Here is a 20,915-nt window from a genome sequence, read left to right on the forward strand (position 1 = left end):
GCTAAAATCAGCGACAAATTAGAAAAGCTTGTTAAAATTCATTCCACAGAAGCCTCTTATTGGGGACCTTTACTGCACATATGAATTCATTTGACCTTAAACAAATTCAAATTAAACTTAAGTTTTAAATTGCAAAAGTCATTTTATTGAGTGAGGTAAGTCACATATGATCAAAATCTAATCATGCAAATAACCAAAAAACTTTCGATAAAGCGAGTGAGAAATGACGTCACGCGCGCAAATGCCGTTAGTGAGAGGAAGAAGTCATTCAGAAAATTTGACTTTTTCAGCTTTGCTGTGTGAACAAATGTAAAACGAAAAAAGAGCGTCAGACGACGAAACAAAAAAACATAGCAGGACAAGTCCTGACGTACAATTCAAAGAATTTTCATTGACTAAACAGAAAACTAGACCTAGAACGGACTATGAATGGATTGGAAAAACCATTTAGAAAAAAATCCTATCCAAAAAATCGAAAAAACAGTAAAAATCAAAGTGAAATTGCCGCATGTGAACAAAAAACCACTACCGATAAAGCGAATTTTTGTCCAAACACCGTATTCTCACTCTACTTTAAAATTAGAGCGAAAAAATTTCACGCCGCAAAACCACTCGCTTTTTCGCTCCATTTCCTGTTTCGGCGTGACCAAAATCACTACTCCAATTTGACTTCAAAAATCATGAAAATGTGTGAACAGATCTTAAAAAAAAAGACAGCGCCCCAATACAATTCAAATTCTTTGAATTGTAAAAAAACCAAGAGCACCGCAATATAGCTACGCTCAGCTTACAGCATCGCAGCTATAAAAAATATGAGCGCAATAATAGCCAACTGGAATTGCTGACGCGGCTAGTACTTACCAGTTCCCCACATCGGCAATTTTTGACTTTTCTAAGAGGCATTGCCGCTAAAAATGAGTCTATCAAATAACAAAGCCTTGTCATTAGATCGATGCCCTGTTCGATAAAAAAAACCAGAGTGGAACACACTTTTATTCAACATAATCAGAATATGATAGAACAAACAGGTCGCAGACGTTGACTAACATTTCATATGCAGACCTCATCAACATACACTTCAGCACTGCTTAAAATTAATTATGTGTTTTTTGATCTCTAAACGTCTCAAGTGTGAACAGAATTTTCCAACAATTACCCGCAGTCTGCATTTTGCTGTTTGTAGAAGCCTTTTCTATGTTTTTTCACAAGTATGACTGTTGAAAAATAAGCTAAAAATTGATCACAAACAAGTGTACGTCAACATCGACTTAGAGTGCAGCAAATTCTGCCGTGCTAGCCGAGTTAACTATCGCCAGCTACATACATGAATGGTCACACAAAACTCTGGCGATAAGGTAACAAATTGTTATTTGGTAATTGCAATTTTATAGCGAAATAATTGTCTGAGAACTCTACTACGTTGACATCGGGCGTAGTAGGACGCCATCGTTTGTCACAACCCAAAATACCTATATGACAGCAGCAAAGTGCGGGTGATTGTGACATCTCTGGTCCTATAAACAGTATCAAATATGCGGAAATTAAATCACTAATACTTCGACTATCTATGCTAAATCATGCACGCATACGTTGGAATCTTGAAAGCTTTCGTAGTGTACTACAATGCATTCAAACTATTTGCCATGGTGATATAACATTGACAAACTTGTTAAACCGATATAATTTGACGGAAAAGATGCGCTAATCATCATGGACAAACAATGGAAACAACAAAAAGAGAAAAGATCAGATAGCTGAGAATAAATATACTGGGCACGAGAGAGCCTAAATTAAATTATGGCAGTACTACCGTCCAAGCTAAGATAGACCAACATGAAAATGCAGTTGACCATCTTTTGAACAAAAAAATTATGGGAAAAGCCAACAACGCCAGAAATATTGAACAACCCCATATATTACATCCGCAGACATTAATTGACCTAATACGCCATTAAGCACAGAATACTAATCTGCCTGAACAAATGCCATTCAAAGAATAGGATGACAATACAAAGCTTCTACTGCCCTAACTAGCACCGCACTGATTCCTTACGAAAGCTTTCTGTTCAACAATATGCCGATTCACTGTTTAAATAATATTTCCAGTGTCTAAGTTTAAATTATTCGTTTTTCAATCTGGAGCAGCATTTGCCTATCCTTCAGTAGCAACTGCTTCGTCAGTCTGTGGCGAAGAGTCCCCTGATGAGCCTCCATGCCTGCTCTTTTGACCTCCTCCTCCTACTCGAGTTGGCAGTAGAGGACAAAAGGCCGAGTTGGAGCTGGGTTTCAGAATCATTCCCACTTTCTTGTCAGGAGCAAAGAACATTGGAGTGTTCGAGAAGTCTGATAACGCCCTAAATGTATTTAATTACATAAGCAAAGGCAGGAAAATTACTGAAAGATAGCCGCCGTTGACCCCATAGAATCATGTCGGGTTGAAACACATTAAAAAATAAAGGGAAATATTGACAACCTAATTTTATTCAAGTGTCAAAAAGTTGTCTAAAATGGTCCATAGTTTCATTAGATTCAAACAGTATGGCGAGTACAGCTTCTATATCGAAGGACAATAAGCTCAATAATAATACGAATGAGCACTATAAATTTAGTTCTCTGGACAAAAAAAATTTCACTAAAACCAATTAAAGCGCTTATTGAAGTTACGCCAAAATCCAATTGATGCAACAAAATACCCAGAAGTCCCTAACAATAGTCATTCATACTATCAAGTGTTTTTTGAAGTACCGCCCCTAAGTGTTTCAATTGTTATTCGCGTAAAGTCCACAAAAATTTCGGTTCAAAAAATTTCCCCTAATTGGTACAAAAATTGTGTTTGCCTAATATCCCATTCCCAGTTTTTAGGTTTAATGTGTGCAAATGTAAAATAAAAGAGCAGCCGACGAGAAACAAAAACCAAGAGTGCAGCAATATAGATCCGCCCAGCATACAGCTTCGCGGCTATCCAAACTGAGACCAAACTTTGTTAACCGCAAAAGCTCTTAAATGGATCCAGCTACTTGAAATAGCCTATAAAAGAGAAAAACTTTTACGCTAACTGTGATTCTTCCAGGTCTAAGAAATAAACCCCCACGGAAAACATACCCCGCCGATTAACGGCTAATAGCCGCCGTTGATTCCCATAGCCCCGATTAGGATAAAAAGAACAATTGACGTACAAAAAACATGTTTAAAGAGAACTATTTTGATTTCATTTTATTGTTATATATACTATTGCCTAATAATAAGAGGATACAGGGGATATTAGCGATACAAATAAGCATTAGAGACGGTAACTAAGACTGTTAAGAGCAAGGTTCAAGTAGTAGGCATCTAAACTAGGGCTTTCAAGTGTTTATCCCGATTCCATTTTTTATCTCGCTTTTCGATACTGATTCGGTCCATTTTAAATTGCTTTGCTGAGCAACTTCTGTTTAATAGCACCTAGAGCAAAATGAGCGAAGAGTGAGACTAGCAAAGTAAAAAAAAAATAGCAGGACAAAATCTGAAATAAAATTGAAAGAATTGAATGAACAGCTAAAAACTGCACTATCTGACCAGCAGACCAAACAGCCCCTACGAATCAAAAAGACAAACACAGTTTCACAAATATAGAGAAAAACAATCATGGCATTCAAAATGTATACCCTTAAAGGATTATCGTGTTCAATACTATGCTTTTCAATCAAAATTGTCACAAGGCATACATTAACAGGCAGACGCAGGCAAAACAAAAAGAAATTAGTAAAAATACTTAAGATTGGCTTCATCTTCCTGATTTCAATGCCCTCAAAACAAAATCTCTAATTCTATTATTGTGCGCGTAAAGCCAGACCTAACTTCGAAAAAAGTTTGACTTGAGTTCAGGAAAAATGAAAATCAGAGAACCCCAGTAACTTACGAAATCGGAAACCATAAAAATCAATCCACATTTCTCTAAATTATTACGCATTCACATTTACCCACATATTAATCTTCAAATATACTCATTAACCCACTAATTAGCTTGGAAAGGGCTTCATTGGCCAATTAAGACAGACAAAATCGAGAAATATGACAAAAACATCCAAAATTAAAATTGCAAAAAGTTCCCAATTTCGCAATTTAAAAACGTTCAAACCAACTTGTTCGTCACCTGAATCTGACCAGTAACCAAACTGCAAATCCTGAAAAACATTTGTTGGCCCATAAAGATCAATAAACTTAGAAAATGAGAGACGATTTCAAAAAATTTGAAAACAATTGCAAAATTTAATGAAATAATGCCACATTTTGATACTTCTTCAGAAACGTTTCACTGTCTCTAAGTAAAATCCAGCAACCCAATTTTAGGCCTCAAAAACTCTTAATATCTCAAAACGATTGATTAACTAGGAACGTGATAATACCTTGCAGTAAATTTTAAAAACCAAATTTTTAAAATTGCAACAATTTGTTATATTGAAAGGCTCAAACGAATTCTATTGCTCACTGTAGCCATGCAGTAACATACTATAAAACGCTTGAGGAGGTTAAATGGCTGCTTAGGCAAAGGAAACTGGACAAAAACCAAAAATTTTTAAAAACCAAGGAAAATTGATATTTTCTATTGAAAAAAATTGATTAACTTCGTGATATTAAAACGCTGAAAACAATTCCATTGGCACTAAAAACTAAGCAGTAACCCATTATTAGAGCCTAAAGGAAGTTTTCTGGCCTCTGATAGAAGAAAACCTAAAAAAATCTGATAATTTTAGAAAAATTCAAGAAAATCAATTGCTCAAAAAATTAATTATAGCGTGAAGACAGAAAAAAATATGACAAACTTGGAGTTTCTAAGTTTTCTAAACTTTAATTAAGTTTCTTATTTCGCAATATTAAACCGTTCCTGTGTCTCCGAAATCTGACCAGTGACCCATCTGCAAAACCTATACAAGATTCATTGGCCGTAAACATAAAAAAAACAAAGAAAAAGACAAAAACTTCTAAAAATTTGAACACAATAGAAAATTTCAATAAAATGTTATTAAATTTGTCATATGAAATTCTTCAGAAGCACTTCACTGTAAGAGGCTGTCCAGTAACCCAAATTCAAGCCTTAAAAAGTCAAAGGCTAATAATCCACAAACAAAGAATAAAAAAATTTCAGATCTAAAATCAAAGAAAATGCGGAAAATCTTTCCATTGCGCTAGCAACAATGCATTAAAACACTAAAAACCCAGAAGAACTGAAAATTGAACAAAACATTTATGAAAACTTTGTTGAAACAATGAAAAAATTGCAAGCTTAGCCAATAAATTGAAATTAGTAAAAAATACTAAGATTGGCTTCATCTTCCTGATTTCAATGCCCTCAAAACAAATTCTGCAATTCTATTATTGTGCGCGTAAAGCCAGCCCAAGCTTCGAAAAAAAGTTTGACTTGAGTTCAGGAAAAATGAAAATGAGAGAACCCCAGTAACATACAAAATCAGAAACATAAAAATCAATCCACATTTCTCTAAATTATTATGCATTCACATATACCCACATATAATCATTAATCCACAAATTAGCCTTGAAAGGGCTTCATTGGCCAATAAAGACAGACAAAATCGAGAACTATGACAAAAACTTGCAGTTTCTAAAGTTTCTATACTTTACCTAAGTTCCTTATTTCGCAATATTAAACCGTTCCTGGGTCTTTGAATCAGATCAGTAACCCATCTGCAAAACCTATACAAGTTTCATGGGCCGTAAACATAGAAAAACACAGAAAAAGACAAAAATTCTAAAAATTTGAAGAAAATTGCAAATTTCAAGGAAAAGTTATTAAAATTTGTCATACTATTTTCTTCAGAAGCACTTCACTGTTAAAGGCTAACCAGTAACCCAAATTCAAGCCTTAAAAGTCAAAGGCTAATAAAACTCGATAAACTAAGAACAAAAAAATTTCAGATATGCAAAAAAATCGAATAAAATGCTGACAACCTTTCCATTGCCCTAGCAACAAGGCAGTAAAACACTAAGAAACCCAGGAGAACTGAAAATTGAACAAAACATTTATGAAGACTTTGAAACTATGAAAAATTGAAAGCTGAACCAATAAATTGAAACAATTAGTAAAAAATACTAACATTGGCTTCATCTTCCTGATTTCATTGCCCTCAAAACAAAATCTGTAATTCTATTATTGTGCGCGCAAAGCCAGCCCAAACTTCAAAAAAAAGTTCGACTTGAGTTCAAGAAAAATAAAAATGAGAGAACCCCAGTAACTTACAAAATCGGAAACAATAAAAATCAATCCACATTTCTCTAAATTATTATGCATTCACATATACCCACATATTATTCTTCTCATATAATCATTTACCCACGAATTAGCCTTGAAAGGGCTTCATTGGCCAATAAAGACAGACAAAATCGAGAACTATGACAAAAACATGCAGTTTCTAAAGTTTCTAAACTTTACTTAAGTTCCTTATTTCGCAATATTAAACCGTTCCTGGGTCTTTGAAATCAGATCAGTAACCCATCTGCAAAACCTATACAAGTTTCATGGGCCGTAAACATAGAAAAACACAGAAAAAGACAAATTCTAAAAATTTGAAGAAAATTGCAAATTTCAAGGAAATGTTATTAAAATTTGTCATACCATTTTCTTCAGAAGCACTTCACTGTTAGAGGCTAACCAGTAACCCAAATTCAAGCCTTAAAAGTCAAAGGCTAATAAAACTCGATAAACTAAGAACAAAAAAATTTCAGATATGCAAAAAAATCGAATAAAATGCTGACAACCTTTCCATTGCCCTAGCAACAAGGCAGTAAAACACTAAGAAACCCAGGAGAACTGAAAATTGAACAAAACATTTATGAAGACTTTGAAATTATGAAAAATTGAAAGCTGAACCAATAAATTGAAACAATTAGTAAAAAATACTAACATTGGCTTCATCTTCCTGATTTCACTGCCCTCAAAACAAAATCTGTAATTCTATTATTGTGCGCGCAAAGCCAGCCCAAACTTCAAAAAAAAGTTCGACTTGAGTTCAAGAAAAATAAAAATGAGAGAACCCCAGTAACTTACAAAATCGGAAACAATAAAAATCAATCCACATTTCTCTAAATTATTATGCATTCACATATACCCACATATTATTCTTCTCATATAATCATTTACCCACGAATTAGCCTTGAAAGGGCTTCATTGGCCAATAAAGACAGACAAAATCGAGAACTATGACAAAAACATGCAGTTTCTAAAGTTTCTAAACTTTACTTAAGTTCCTTATTTCGCAATATTAAACCGTTCCTGGGTCTTTGAAATCAGATCAGTAACCCATCTGCAAAACCTATACAAGTTTCATGGGCCGTAAACATAGAAAAACACAGAAAAAGACAAAAATTCTAAAAATTTGAAGAAAATTGCAAATTTCAAGGAAATTTTATTAAAATTTGTCATACCATTTTCTTCAGAAGCACTTCACTGTTAGAGGCTAACCAGTAACCCAAATTCAAGCCTTAAAAGTCAAAGGCTAATAAAACTCGATAAACTAAGAACAAAAAAATTTCAGATATGCAAAAAAATCGAATAAAATGCTGACAACCTTTCCATTGCCCTAGCAACAAGGCAGTAAAACACTAAGAAACCCAGGAGAACTGAAAATTGAACAAAACATTTATGAAGACTTTGAAACTATGAAAAATTGAAAGCTGAACCAATAAATTGAAACAATTAGTAAAAAATACTAACATTGGCTTCATCTTCCTGATTTCATTGCCCTCAAAACAAAATCTGTAATTCTATTATTGTGCGCGCAAAGCCAGCCCAAACTTCAAAAAAAAGTTCGACTTGAGTTCAAGAAAAATAAAAATGAGAGAACCCCAGTAACTTACAAAATCGGAAACAATAAAAATCAATCCACATTTCTCTAAATTATTATGCATTCACATATACCCACATATTATTCTTCTCATATAATCATTTACCCACGAATTAGCCTTGAAAGGGCTTCATTGGCCAATAAAGACAGACAAAATCGAGAACTATGACAAAAACATGCAGTTTCTAAAGTTTCTAAAGGCACCTTTACTGCACATAGGATTTCCTTTGACCTTAAACAAATTCAAATTAAGCTTAAGTTTTAAAGTGAAAGTCATTTTATTGAGTGAGGTAAGTTACGTATGATCAAAATCGAACCACGCAAATAACCTAAAAACTTTCGCTAAAGCGAGTGAAAAATAACGTCACGCGCGCAAATGCCGTTAGTGAGAGAGAGAAGTCATTCAGAAAATTTGACTTTTTCAGCTTTGCTGTGTGAACAAATGTAAAACGAAAAAAGAACGTCAGACGATGAAACAAAAAAAGAGCTCCGCAATATAGCTACGCTCAGCTTACAGCTTCGCAGCTATAAAAACATGAAAACTGCAATGTTTACTTGAAAAATGATAAAATTCGTTATATTAAAATGTTGAAAACCAATCGGTTGGCACCAAAAGTAATGCAGTAACAAAATATCAAACAATAGAGGAAAGTATCTAGGCCGGAGGCTACGAAAATCAAAGAACGACAAAGCTTTCAACGCTTTAAGTTGTATAAAAATTGCCAAAGTTCGTGATCTTGAAATCTTGAGAATCATTCCATTGCCCCAATCAATTATGTAGCAACATATCATCAATCTTTAGAGGAGGTTCCCTGGCCACTGGGGATAGAAACACTCAATACAGACAAAAGCTTTAAAAAAACTTAAAAAATATTACAAGTTTTTCAAAATTGCTAAAAGTTTTTCAAAATTGCTAAAAGTTGTGATAAAATCCAGAAAATCTTTATATTGCCACTAAAAAATATTCACTAATATATTAAATCCCAGAGGAGTTTCCCTACCCCCATTTTGCCTATTCATCTTCAAAGCGCCGATAAACATAGATCAAAATGTGTGAGAAAGGTAAGTATATCTCGCAAACGACCCTTATCAACGTTAACAAACGTTAATTCACTGATGAAACAAAAAGACCCTCGAAAAATGAAAAGATCGTGAAAAGAGCGCAAAAAAGGACCTCTCAACCTTGAATTTAGCAACTACCCCAGTAAGAGCGTTTGGAATATTACTAAAGCCGGCCCTGGGCCTGTAATGGAACTTATTGCCCACTGGGCCTTAATTGTTTATCGCGTTTTGAAAGATCAATTATTGAAAAGGTATGAAAATATCTTACAAAACAAACCGACTAATATCGGAAGAATTCCTCTAGAACAAACGGCGAGGCAATTTATTTCAGGGACTGTAGACTAAATAAATTTTTGTTGATGGCTGCAAAAATTGTTAACAACGCCGGGAATAAAACCTCCCGAATCATCACCAAAAGCACTGCCCAGTCGGTTATCATGCCCTTGTTGCTATGCTGCAATCGATTACATTTTGCAAAAAAGCTTTAATTGGTATTGGGAGCACTAGAGATCAAATGACATTACCAAAGCATGCAAAAGTTACTTGAGAAGTCAAAGAATGTTATAGAAGAAAAGACCAGCACGTTTACAATAATTGATACGAACTTCGTTCGAGAACAATTAAAAAGACAGAGAACCAATTCAAACCAATTCTTGGACTGTAAAAAGACAGACGACCAACACAATCCAGTTCTTGAATTGGGAAAAAAAGACAGAGCCCCAATACAATCCAATTCTTGGATTGTAACAAAGGAGACCGCCTAAAAATTAGCCTCTGGGATGTTGATGGCGGCTATATATAAAAACAGTGCCTAAATAATAGCTGTTGAATGGCTGAAGGCGGCTACTAATAAAGTTTAATTTTCTTTCTATCGTCTCAATTTTGCAATTTTAGATCTACTGTCCTTTATCTATTTTCCGGTAACCTCGACCACAACAATGATCAAAATAGAAAATGAATCTCTTTCGGCGTGTTATTCATTTCTCTTTTCACAGTCAAATGCCGCAAACTGCATCCAGTGACTCCCTGCCAAATGAGTTGGGCAAACACGCTTTCCTGCCGTTGGACGAGGTTGCTCCAAGACCACAAAACATAGAAAAGGACAAAAACTTCTAAAAATTTGAACACAATTGAAAATTTCAATGAATGTTATTAAAATTTGTCATATGAAGTTCTTCAGAAGCACTTCACTGTAAGAGGCTATCCAGTAACCCAAATTCAAGCCTTAAAAAGTCAAAGGCTAATAAAAATCCATAAACAAAGAACAAAAAAATTTCAGAAGAACTGTAAAATCGAAAATGCGGAAAATCTTTCCATTGCGCTAGCAACAATGCATTAAAACACTAAGAACCCAGCAGAACTGAAAATTGAACAACACCTTTAAGAAAACTTTGAAACTATGAAAAAATTGCAAGCTTAACCAGAAAATTGAAAAAAATTATTGTTGAAAATGCTAAAACCATTCACTGCCACCAGAAAATTGCGGTAACCCATTATGAAACGCTAAAAGAGTTTCTCTTGTCCCTAGAAAAGTTTTCAAAAAATCAAGTTCTACGAAAACATTGGTAAATTTGTCATTAAACTTTTGAAAACATTGCATTTCCACTATAAGTTATGCAGCAACCTACAAATTAACTCCAGAGAAAGTTGCAGGAGTTGCAGGGCCTCCACAAGAGTTATATGAAATTTTCAAAAAACATGAAAACTGCAATGTTTACTGGAAAAATGATATAATTCGTATATTAAAATGTTGAAAACCAATCTGTTGCCCACAAAAACAATGCAGGAACATAATATCAAACCATAGAGGAAAGTGTCTGGGCCCGAGGCTCGGAAAATCAAAAAACGACAAAGCTTTCAACGCTTTAGGTTGTATCAAAATATTGCCAAAGTTCGTGATCTTAAAATCTTGAGAACCATTTCATTGCCCCAATCAATTATATAGTAACATATCATCAAACTTTAGAGGAGGTTCCCTGGTCACTGGGGATAGAAATACTCAATTGAGACAAAAATTTTCAAAAAACCGTGAAAAATAAAAGTTTCTGCATAAATATTGCTAAAAGTTGTGATAAAATCTTGAACATCTTTATATTGCCAAAATAAAATATGCACAAATAAATTATTAAAGCTCAGAGGAGGTTCCCTGCCCCCATTTTGTCTGTTAATCTTTGCAGCGCCAAAAAACATAGCTCAAAAATTGCGAGAAAGGTAAGTACATCTCGCAAACGACCTTTATCAACGTTGACAAACGTTTCAAAACTGATGGAAAAAAAACGAAAAATGACAAGATCGTGAACAATAGCGCAATTTTGGGGCTCGAAAAGTCAACCTTTCAACCTGGAATTTAGACATTACTAGCAGCTGCACCACTGAGCTTTTGGAATACTAATAAGCCGGCTTTGGGCCTCTAATGGAACTTGTTTACCACAGGGCCCACTGGACCGGCGAGGCGATTTAATTCAGGGGCTGCAGCCTAGATAAATTTTTTTTATGGCTGCAAAAATTGTTAACCACGCCGGGATTCAAACCTCCTGATCCCTCACCAAAAGCACTGCCCACTCGGTTATCATGCCCTTGTTGCTATGCTGCAATCGATTTTATTTTTACCAAAAAGCTTTAATTGGGAGTGAGCGCACTAGAGATCACTCAGAAATGGAGAACCAAAGCATGAAAAAGTTACTTGAGAAGTCAAAGAACGTTCCAGAAGAAAAGCGAAAAAGCAAAATGTTCTAGAAGAAGGGAAAAAGCAAAAAAAGACCAACACGTTTACAATAATTGCTACGAACTTCGTTCGAGAGCAATTATAAAGACAGAGAACCAATTCAAACCAATTCTTGGATTGTAAAAAGACAGAGCACCAATACAATCCAATTCTTGGATTGTAATAAAAAGACAGAGCCCCAATACAATCCAATTCTTAAAGGAGACCGCCTAAATATTATCTTTTGAGAGGCTGACGGCGGCCATTTAAAAGACAGCGCCTAAATAGTAGCCGTTGAAAGGCTGACGGCGGCTGTTAAAAAAGTTTAATTTTCTATCTATCGTCTCAATTTTGCGATTTTCGATCTACTGTCCTCCGGACTATTTTCCGGTAACCTTGACCACAACAATGATCAAAATAGAAAACAAATCCACTTTCGGTGCGTTATTCATTTCTCTTTTCTCAGTCAAATGCCGCTAATTGCACTCCGCTGCTAAAAATGAATGAACAAGAGCAGAGATCACGCGAAATTCAAATCAAGGGCAAAGAAGTTAACTCATTGTCCAGATTTACCAACTTAGTAATGTACCTGTCTTCATGGATAACTTGAACTCGTTCGCAGCCTGCCGGTGGCTCCCTGGCAAATGAGTTGGGCGAACACGCCTTCCTGCCGTTGGACGAGGTTGTTCCCAGACCACACCTGGGACTCGGAGGCCACAGAGTAGACACTAAACACACAATGAACATCGCAATTCAGCTGCCGGTGCAAAAATTGAACTACTTTTTTAATCTTTTTTTTAACTTACTCGTGCTGCAAGTTGTCGTTTTTTCTTCAGCGGAGGATCGATCAAAGTCAACAGGACATTTTCTTCCATCGATGAGGCTGAAGCTCTGCAAAAAATCAAGGTATTTAAGCTTGCAAAATAACTGATTCATGTCTCGCAAATTGCTGTTTAGTGTCAAGCGGTTGTGGCCTTAAATAATTCGTTCAACTTAGAAACAATGCTCTTGTTGATATTTTCGGATACAATTTCTAACTATGAATTTGTGTGTGTGTATTTTTTAAGACAATAGGCTACTTTTGAACAATTTTTTGTTAATTTTTTTATTGGTTTTTGAAGCTTTTTGCCATTCAGATTTTTTTTCAGTTCAATTTAAGTTCAATTGATAAATTAAGGCGAAATTTTTACGCTCTCTAAAATATTATTTTAGTCTAAAGTTTTAATTTTTATGTTGTTTCGATAGAATTGCGAAGGTTTTTGATAACTAAAGAGTTTTTGCTAATTTGAAAGTTTTTCAACAAATTCTCCGGTTTCAGCCTATTTTAGCAATTCTTAGCCCATTATTTTGTTTCATTGCTTTTACTTATAACCGAAGTTAGGCTTAAGGCTCGGTGGCAATTTCTATTACAAATTAAAAACAGGTTCTGTGGTACCAAGTAATTTTGCTTTGAAGCTCGTCAAAAAAATTGCCGAAAATGTGTTAGAATTTTTCATTTTCTACAGGTTTTCGCTTTATTCCGAAATTAGAGATGTTCTTGTGCTTATTTTGCCTTGTCTGAGTTTGTATGTGCAATGAATTTGTCTCAATTGCTTGAAATATTGTTTTCCTTTTGTATTTCTACTAGCTCAAAATGAAAACGTTGAATTTTCTTTTTTTTAAATTACTTAGTTAAATTTTCTTCTGTTTCAATTAAGATAGTCTTCTAACGTCATTGTGGAATACTTCCATCAGTACTTAGTTATTCGACAGGCTGAGCTTGTTTTTGGCGAAGATATCTTCGAGTCTTTTCCGAAATTTTTCCGGCTACATTTTTTTAAATTCACTTAACCTTTTGACCTTGTTTTTTGTTTTTACATAAGTCATGATATTCACGTTTGATTTATGACTTACTTCACTCACTGTTTCAACTGAATGGATTTCAAATTTCACGCACTGAATTACGCAATGTGGTGAATACTGTCAAAGTCAAAAGAGCAAAATAAAAGGAGACGGAATAAACTCAATTACTTGCAAAAAAGGCTAGCCTTGTTTGTTTATGGAATACCTTCAGTGATACAAAAGATTCTTAAAATATTTCAACAATAGAAATGGAATGTTATTAATAAAAGCAAGAAACTCGGATCTTTTTCTTTTTGTTCCACCCGGACCTGATTCCATTACTGATTCAAACTATAACCATGTCGCGTTTTACACTTGTCAGTCTTGAGCACGTCTTGTCCAAAACTTACAAGTCTAAAATCAAGTCTTATCCAAGACTTGCAAGTCTAAATCCAATTATTGACCAAGACTTGCAAGTCTAAATCCAAATATTGACCAAGACCTGCAAGTCTAAATCCAACTATTGACCAAGACCTGCAAGTCTAAATCCACGTCTTGTCAAGTCTATATTACATTGAAATTAGGTTTAAAAAATCGTCCAAAATAGGTCCGCAAAACGCAAAACCTAGCCAACATTTTTTTAAAAAATAGGTCCAGAAAAGCCAAAATTAGAAGGCAAATCAACAAAAAATGGTTGGGAAATCGCCAAAAAAAGCCGGGAAATCAACAAAAGCAAGAAGAAGACAAAAATTCTCTCGGTATAAATTTAGATTTCGACATATTTTGTTTGTTCTTATCTTACGGCGTCCATCAACAACACCATCCATCTTCAAATGTTTTCAGAACTTCACTAGCAAACTTTATCGCTGCGTTGTCGCCTACTCTTAAGCAAAAACAGCCGGAAGATTGCTGGAAAATAGCCGCCCTTGACGCGCATCGGGATTGAAAGAGAAAAAAAGGAGAAATTGACTATTTATTTTCTGTTTTTTTCTTTCAAAAAGTGTTATAATTTGGCGTACAGTTTTAGTTATATTGTAAAACTATACTTAATTCAGCTTCTAAAATGAAAGCTAATAAGATTAATACCGATAACAGCTATCAAACACTCTAATAACTATGATAACCTAATTCTCTGACTTAATGACCGGGCTTTATCCCGTCTCTCTTGATTTTGCTCTTTTGACTTTGACCGTATTCACTATATTGCGTAATTCAATGCATGAAAGAATTTAAAATCCATCCAGTTGAAACAGTGAGTGAAGTAAGTCAGAAATCAAACCTGAATATCGTGACTTATAAAAAAAACAAGAGCAAAAGGTAAAGTGAAATTTAAAAAAATGTAGCCGGAAGAATTTCGGAAAAGACTCGAAGAAATCTTCGCCAAAAACAACCTCAGCCTGTCGAATAACTAAGTACTGATGGAAGTAATCCACAAAGAAGTTAAAAGACCATCTTAATTGAAACAGAAGAAAATTTAACAAAGTAATTTTAAAAATTAGAAAATTCAATAACGTTTTCATTTTGAGCAAGCACAAATACAAAAGGAAAACAATATTTCAAGCAATTGAGACAAATTCATTGCACATACAAACTCAGACAAGCCAAAATAAGCACAAGAACATCTCTAATTTCGAAATAAAGCAAAAACCTGTAGGAAATGAAAAATTTTTGAAATACAATGAGACATTTTTCGCAATTTTTTTGACAAAATTCAAAGCAAATTTACTTGGTACCACAGAACCTGTTTTTAATTTGTAATAGAAACTGCCCCCGAGCCTTAAGCCTAACTTCGGTCATAAGTAAAAGCAATAAAACATAATAATAGGCTTAGAATTGCTAAAATAGTCTGAAAACCGGAGAATTTGTTGAAAAATCTTCTTCAAATTAGCAAAAAACTCCCTTTAGTTATCGAAAACCTTCGCAATTCTATCAAAACAACAGAAAAATTAAAACTTTAGACTAAAATAACTTTTTAGAGAGCCTAAAAATTTCACCTTAACTTATCAATTGAACTCAAATTGAACTGAAAAAAATAATCTGAATGGCAAAACATTTCAAAAACCAATAAACACATTTAACAGAAAATTGTTCAAAAGCAGCCTATTTTTTTAAAAATACACACACATAAATTCATATTAGGGAAAGCAAAAGGCCAACAACACCAATTTCAAAAATCAATTGAAACCGAATAAAGATACCACAGACACTAAAACATGAAAAAGAATACAAAAACCGCTAAAAAATGCAAAATCACAAAAATAGCTCAGGATTGCATGTAAAACTCTGATATATAGTTGAGATGGCCACAAACGCTCCCAAGTGAACAGTTACTTGTCAACGTGTTTTAGAAAAACCACTTTACCCGAAAAAATTGAACAGAAAAAATCTGCACCGACAAAGACGCACGTGATCAAAAAAATCTAGCCCACTTAGCGAAAAATTTTTAAAACCACCATTTCTCGCTCTTTTTCAAAAGAAGGCATGAACAAAAGCACGAATTTGTTCACTGAAACAATTTTTTCAGTTTTACTTACTCTTATTCAGTTTTACTTTCAGATTTATTTACTCCCTGAACATTTAAAAAAAAAAACAATAAAGTCTCTTCGAGTCTCAAAAAAAGGAGAGCGCCTAAATAATAGCCGTTGAGAGGCTGACGGCGGCTATTAACAATCATAACCGACTAAGAACTGGCAAGCGGTTGGCTTCCTCCGTAGCTAGCTGCGGCTAAGGGAGGCTAGCTTAAGCACTTCATTGAGGGGGGGGGGGGGGGGGGTGACCATGAGAAAAATTGGAGTGGTGCGCATGGGGGGGGGGGGGGGGGCGTGGGCGCGCGTGGGGGGGGGGTCTGTGCGGAATGAGGAGAGCGCGGATTGGGAAGTGGGGTGGGAGGGGGGTGAGTTAATGGTGGAGGGGGTAAGTTAGCAGTGGCGGGTAGCAAATATAATTACTGCAAACTTCGATTGAGAGCAATTATAAACAGTTAACTGAATCAAATTTGGTCAATACAAAATTTTAAAAAATCGTTGACTAGGTATCGTGCTTGATCTCTCAGCTATCAAGATCGAGTGAAGAACAATGCTCCATGTCCTAAATATGCTCGATGTCCTAAATGAGAAATAGAGTTGGAGATATAATAATACTTAGGATAAAGAGCACACCAATTCTGAGCCAGTTTCACTATTCAGATGTCCTCCTAAACTCTGTATCAAAAAATGCAACAGTATTGGTAACAAAATAGTAGTATCACAGTTGCCGCAATATTTCGTAAATTTTAAAGAAAACAAGAATTAAACAAACTATTTTGCGAAATTCGTTACTAAAAAGATTTTATCGTCCTTAAGTTCAGATCTTGACATAAAATTGAATTGCGAAGTAACAAAAATCTAAGTCCTCCAAAAAGTCAGCTTGAAAAAATTTATTTGGCATCATACAAAAATTCACGGCACTCAATTTTTCAATGACGATAATCTTTTCGATCTTTTTTATGTTAATTAAAGAAGAGAACAATTGAAATCAAAGCTCACTGTTCAAAGGTCCAAAGGGCTTTCTAAGCAGTTCCAAATTATTGTATCTAGTTTCTTCACGCGAAATATTATGGAACTATTGACTTTTAATGTTTGATTTTCAAATAAACAATGGCTTATTGAACTTTGCCACTACTTTTCTCTTAATTTGGTCAACTTGTAGCTTAGTGTCAGCAAAGAAAGAATGCTTCTTCTTCCTCTTCTTTCTATTGAATTAAATTTCAATATTTTTTCGTTTGCACGCGTTAAGTTATGGTTTTCCGGCTCTGATACTACTAGATTTCACAATTTTTCTTTTGATTTTTAGGCCTTGGCCCACTTTTCACGTTTTTCTCTCGTTTTGTCAAATTATTGAAAATTCACAAATAACAATATTGGCGTTCACAAAAGGCCCAATTGAACACGTAAAGGTTAAATCATAGATTATGGTTATAACGGCTTCGACACCCCTTTTTCGAAGAATATAATTGAACTTTTTGCATTTGACTTTAACTGTCGTTTTTACTTTGTCTTTTAGTCGTATGAAATTTCCTGCATAATGACAGGTCTCATTAACTTCTTATGAAGGAATAAATGAGCCTATTTTCTGATTTGAGTAGATAGCTGAAGGCTTTCATGACCTGAAAACAATTGTTTAAAAAACACTTTTTAACTTCGCACTTTTGTTCTTTTTTGTCTATTTGTTACCTAGTCTCGCTAATTACAGGTCACATATGACATTATTGTCACCAAGAGGGGTTGCAATTGTGCCAAAACTAATGTTTTTCGAAAAAATTCGTTTATGAGTTTGCTTCGACACAGGTTTTTTGCAAAAAGGTAAAATAATTTTTTAAATTTATCTAAAATTGACGCTCTTTTTGTAGACGTAAGACATATTATGAAAAATTACAGGTCGTGAGCGCTTCCTTTGGACGAATAGACGAACCTATTTAATTATTTCATTTTGTAGCTAATGTCTTTCATGACTTTCAAGATAATTTTCTAAAAATACAAGTATTACTTAATTTTGCCATTTACTCTTTTTTGTATACTTATCTATTCTCATAAATAAGATGTCCTATACCACATTATTGGCGTTCAAGGAAGGCTCATTTGAACATATCTTTAGAGGCAAAATATGGCTTTACGGCTCCGAAAGCGTTTTCTCGAAATATTCAATTGAATTTTAGTTTGTTGTCTCCATTTGTTGTTCTTTTCGTAACCACATAAAAGATTGAATAAAGACAGGTCTATAGAGGCATTTGTAATTATATACATGTTGGATTATTTCAATTGCTATATAATATTTTTCATTATTTTGAAATTAATTGTTCTTAAATATAAAAGCCAATATTTTTTAACTTCGCTGTTTTTTGTTCTATTTTGTCTAATTGTTACCAATTATGGAGTGGTCCCACATCTTTTCCAATGAAGTACAAGTTATTTTGTTTAATTTCAATTTTATCCGACGCTATTTTGACCTTGTGAATAAGTTCAAATTGACTAAGTTTTGGATGTAATTAATGCTGTTGTTATTGTTGTTTGATTTTGTTGTTCGTCTTGACTTGCTTTCTTAATAATGCCTGACCTTATCAATCTAATGCGGCATTTTTTTTTACTCCACTGTGTTAATTGCGTTGAGGGCGACCTTTTTGTTCATACACATTTTTTGAAAAATACTTGAATTTTTGAGGGCTTTCCATCTGTTCCTCATTTGGTAGACATTTATGCCAAAAAAAGTGGATGAGACGGGTCAGAACTCAAAATGCAAACGCACATTACCGAGCCTCATTGTTTAATTCTCAAACTTTTCTTAAATTCTCAAGTAGAAAGTTTAAGAAAAAATGTCACAAAACAGGCAGATTACCAGAATATCAACGGAATAGATTTGCGTGCCGTATAATACAGATATAAACAGATAAAGATATATCAGTTGAAAAAGTTATCGACGCCGCCCAAGAAAACTAAGTAATAAAAATTTAGCTATCGATTAATAAGGCCTATTGAAATTCACTCAGCGGAAGCTTTTTCATTGGGTGGCTTCCTTTATTGCCCATTAATTTCCTTTGACCTTGAGCTTATTTCAAATAAAACTTATGTTTTAACGTACAAAACTCATTTTTATTGAGTGAGGTAAGTCAAAATGACCAAAATCTAATCACCCTTATGACTGAAAAACATTTAGTAGACCGGGACAGAAATGACGTAACGTGCGCGAAGGCAGTTAGTGAGAGGAAGAAGTCATTGAGAAAATTTCGACTTTTTAAGCTTTGCGGTGCGAAACAAATGTAAAACGAAAAAAGGACGGTCGAACAAAAAACACCCAGAAGAAATCTGGAACCAACTCGAAGCGTCAGAACTTCACAACTAAACAACCAGAACTGCAGCCGAAATCATTATTTTTTGTCTTAAAACATTTTTTTACTGCACGTGATTTGATTAAAATATAACATAACGAAAAATATTTATAAGTACATAAGTCATTGAAAGAAGCGATCAGAATGATGCAGCATTCAGAAAAAAAGTATGCTGCACACGTTTAAATTTTAAGATCAGATTTTAACAGAAAAAAACTGAAATCTCGATATCGCAAAATTTCGTACCATAAGAAACGTCTGTTAACGTTGAAAGATTGCCAAATTCAAAGTATCAACATATATTGATAGGATCCAAAAATTGAACGCAACACAAATGGTCACATAATAATTCAGGATTATGGTCATCAAATCTTAGAACTCTGCGACCCAAAAGGTACCTTGGGGTAGCTAAAGGCAGACAAAGTGAACTGAATTATTCAAAGAAAATAAAATAGAACTAAAGAAATGAACTTTTTCTTTTTGACATCACAGGAAAAATGACCGAAATAAGCAAAAATCTATCTTGTTGGGGACATCACAGACAAATAGAATTCGCACTATTGCGAGACTTCATCATAAATTAATCACGTTGAATCATTGAATTTTATTAAAAACAAAAAGCAGATCAAATAAAACTGTAGAGATCAGCAGAATGCTAGAATGTTATTTGCTAGAATGAGGGACATCCCGACATATTAAAAAAATTTCCAAATGTTTAATTTTTGAAGTTAGAAAAAAAACTAGTAAAAAATGAATAGAAAATCAAGAAAATATTTAGCATCAATTCACATTAAATTATTACTGATGAACATTAAGTTGGAAAGATTAAATAATTTTGCAAAAATGTGCATAATATTGTTAAAACTACACTTTTACTATTGTTAATATGTATTTTAATATGTGTTTTAATATTGTTAAAATTCTGTACCTATTGTTATAATGTATTTTATTATTGTTAATATGTATTTTAATATTGTTAAAATTAGACTTCTAAAATTTTAACTGAAATTCAAAGCCTTAACGCCAAAAATTAATTCAATTAATAACACGAAATTAAAATCCATGACGGTGCAGAAACTTCGTATTAATTAAAATGAAACAAAAAAAAACTTAAAAATATTGGACAAAAAAGCCAAAATCGGATTAGCATGTTTGGAATTTTATAAATCAAATCTACCTGAAGCTAAAAAGATGTGTTCAATGCATGAATAGGCAAAAGGACGATGCCATATACACTGATATTTTAACAAAAAATACGCTCAATGATCCAAAAATCAAAAAATGAATGAAAAAAGTACATATTAATTGTTTTTATAGAAAACCAAATTACAAGCAAAAAATTGAGCCAAATGGACAAAAAACGGCTCGTCTATATGCTCCATTCTCTTAAACTTATCTATATGCGCCATTCTCTCAAAAACCCTTTTTAAAGTTAACAATTCATTCAATGAACGAAATGCATGATAAAAAAACTGTTCGCTCAGAAAAAAATCAGTTCACACGGTAATTTTACTGGCTTTTGCTTTTAAGTCAAAATGCCGTTTCAACAAATAGTTCTTCCTGTTAAAAAACCTCAAGAAAACCAATACTCCTTTTCTAGTCGTAAAAAACCATGAACACCGCAATACTT

At 34.0% G+C, this 20,915-nt stretch overlaps 1 protein-coding gene across 1 annotated transcript in view; it reads right to left on the bottom strand.

Annotated features, from left to right (window-relative positions):
* Positions 1-1,990: 1,990 nt before the first annotated feature.
* The window catches only part of LOC142350648 (uncharacterized), a 626,363-nt gene continuing 607,438 nt past the window's right edge, over positions 1,991-20,915 (bottom strand). The window contains exons 5-7 of the mRNA XM_075402562.1: positions 12,411-12,495; positions 12,194-12,332; positions 1,991-2,354 (exon numbers count right to left, since the gene is read on the bottom strand). Of these exons, the coding sequence (XP_075258677.1) occupies positions 2,153-2,354; positions 12,194-12,332; positions 12,411-12,495 (426 nt within the window). The 3' untranslated portion in view covers positions 1,991-2,152. The remainder of the gene's footprint in view (positions 2,355-12,193; positions 12,333-12,410; positions 12,496-20,915) is intronic.

Source organism: Convolutriloba macropyga, chromosome 1, assembly GCF_964194025.1.
Source record: "Convolutriloba macropyga chromosome 1, txConMacr16.3, whole genome shotgun sequence".
NCBI classification, from domain to species: Eukaryota; Metazoa; Xenacoelomorpha; order Acoela; family Convolutidae; genus Convolutriloba; species Convolutriloba macropyga.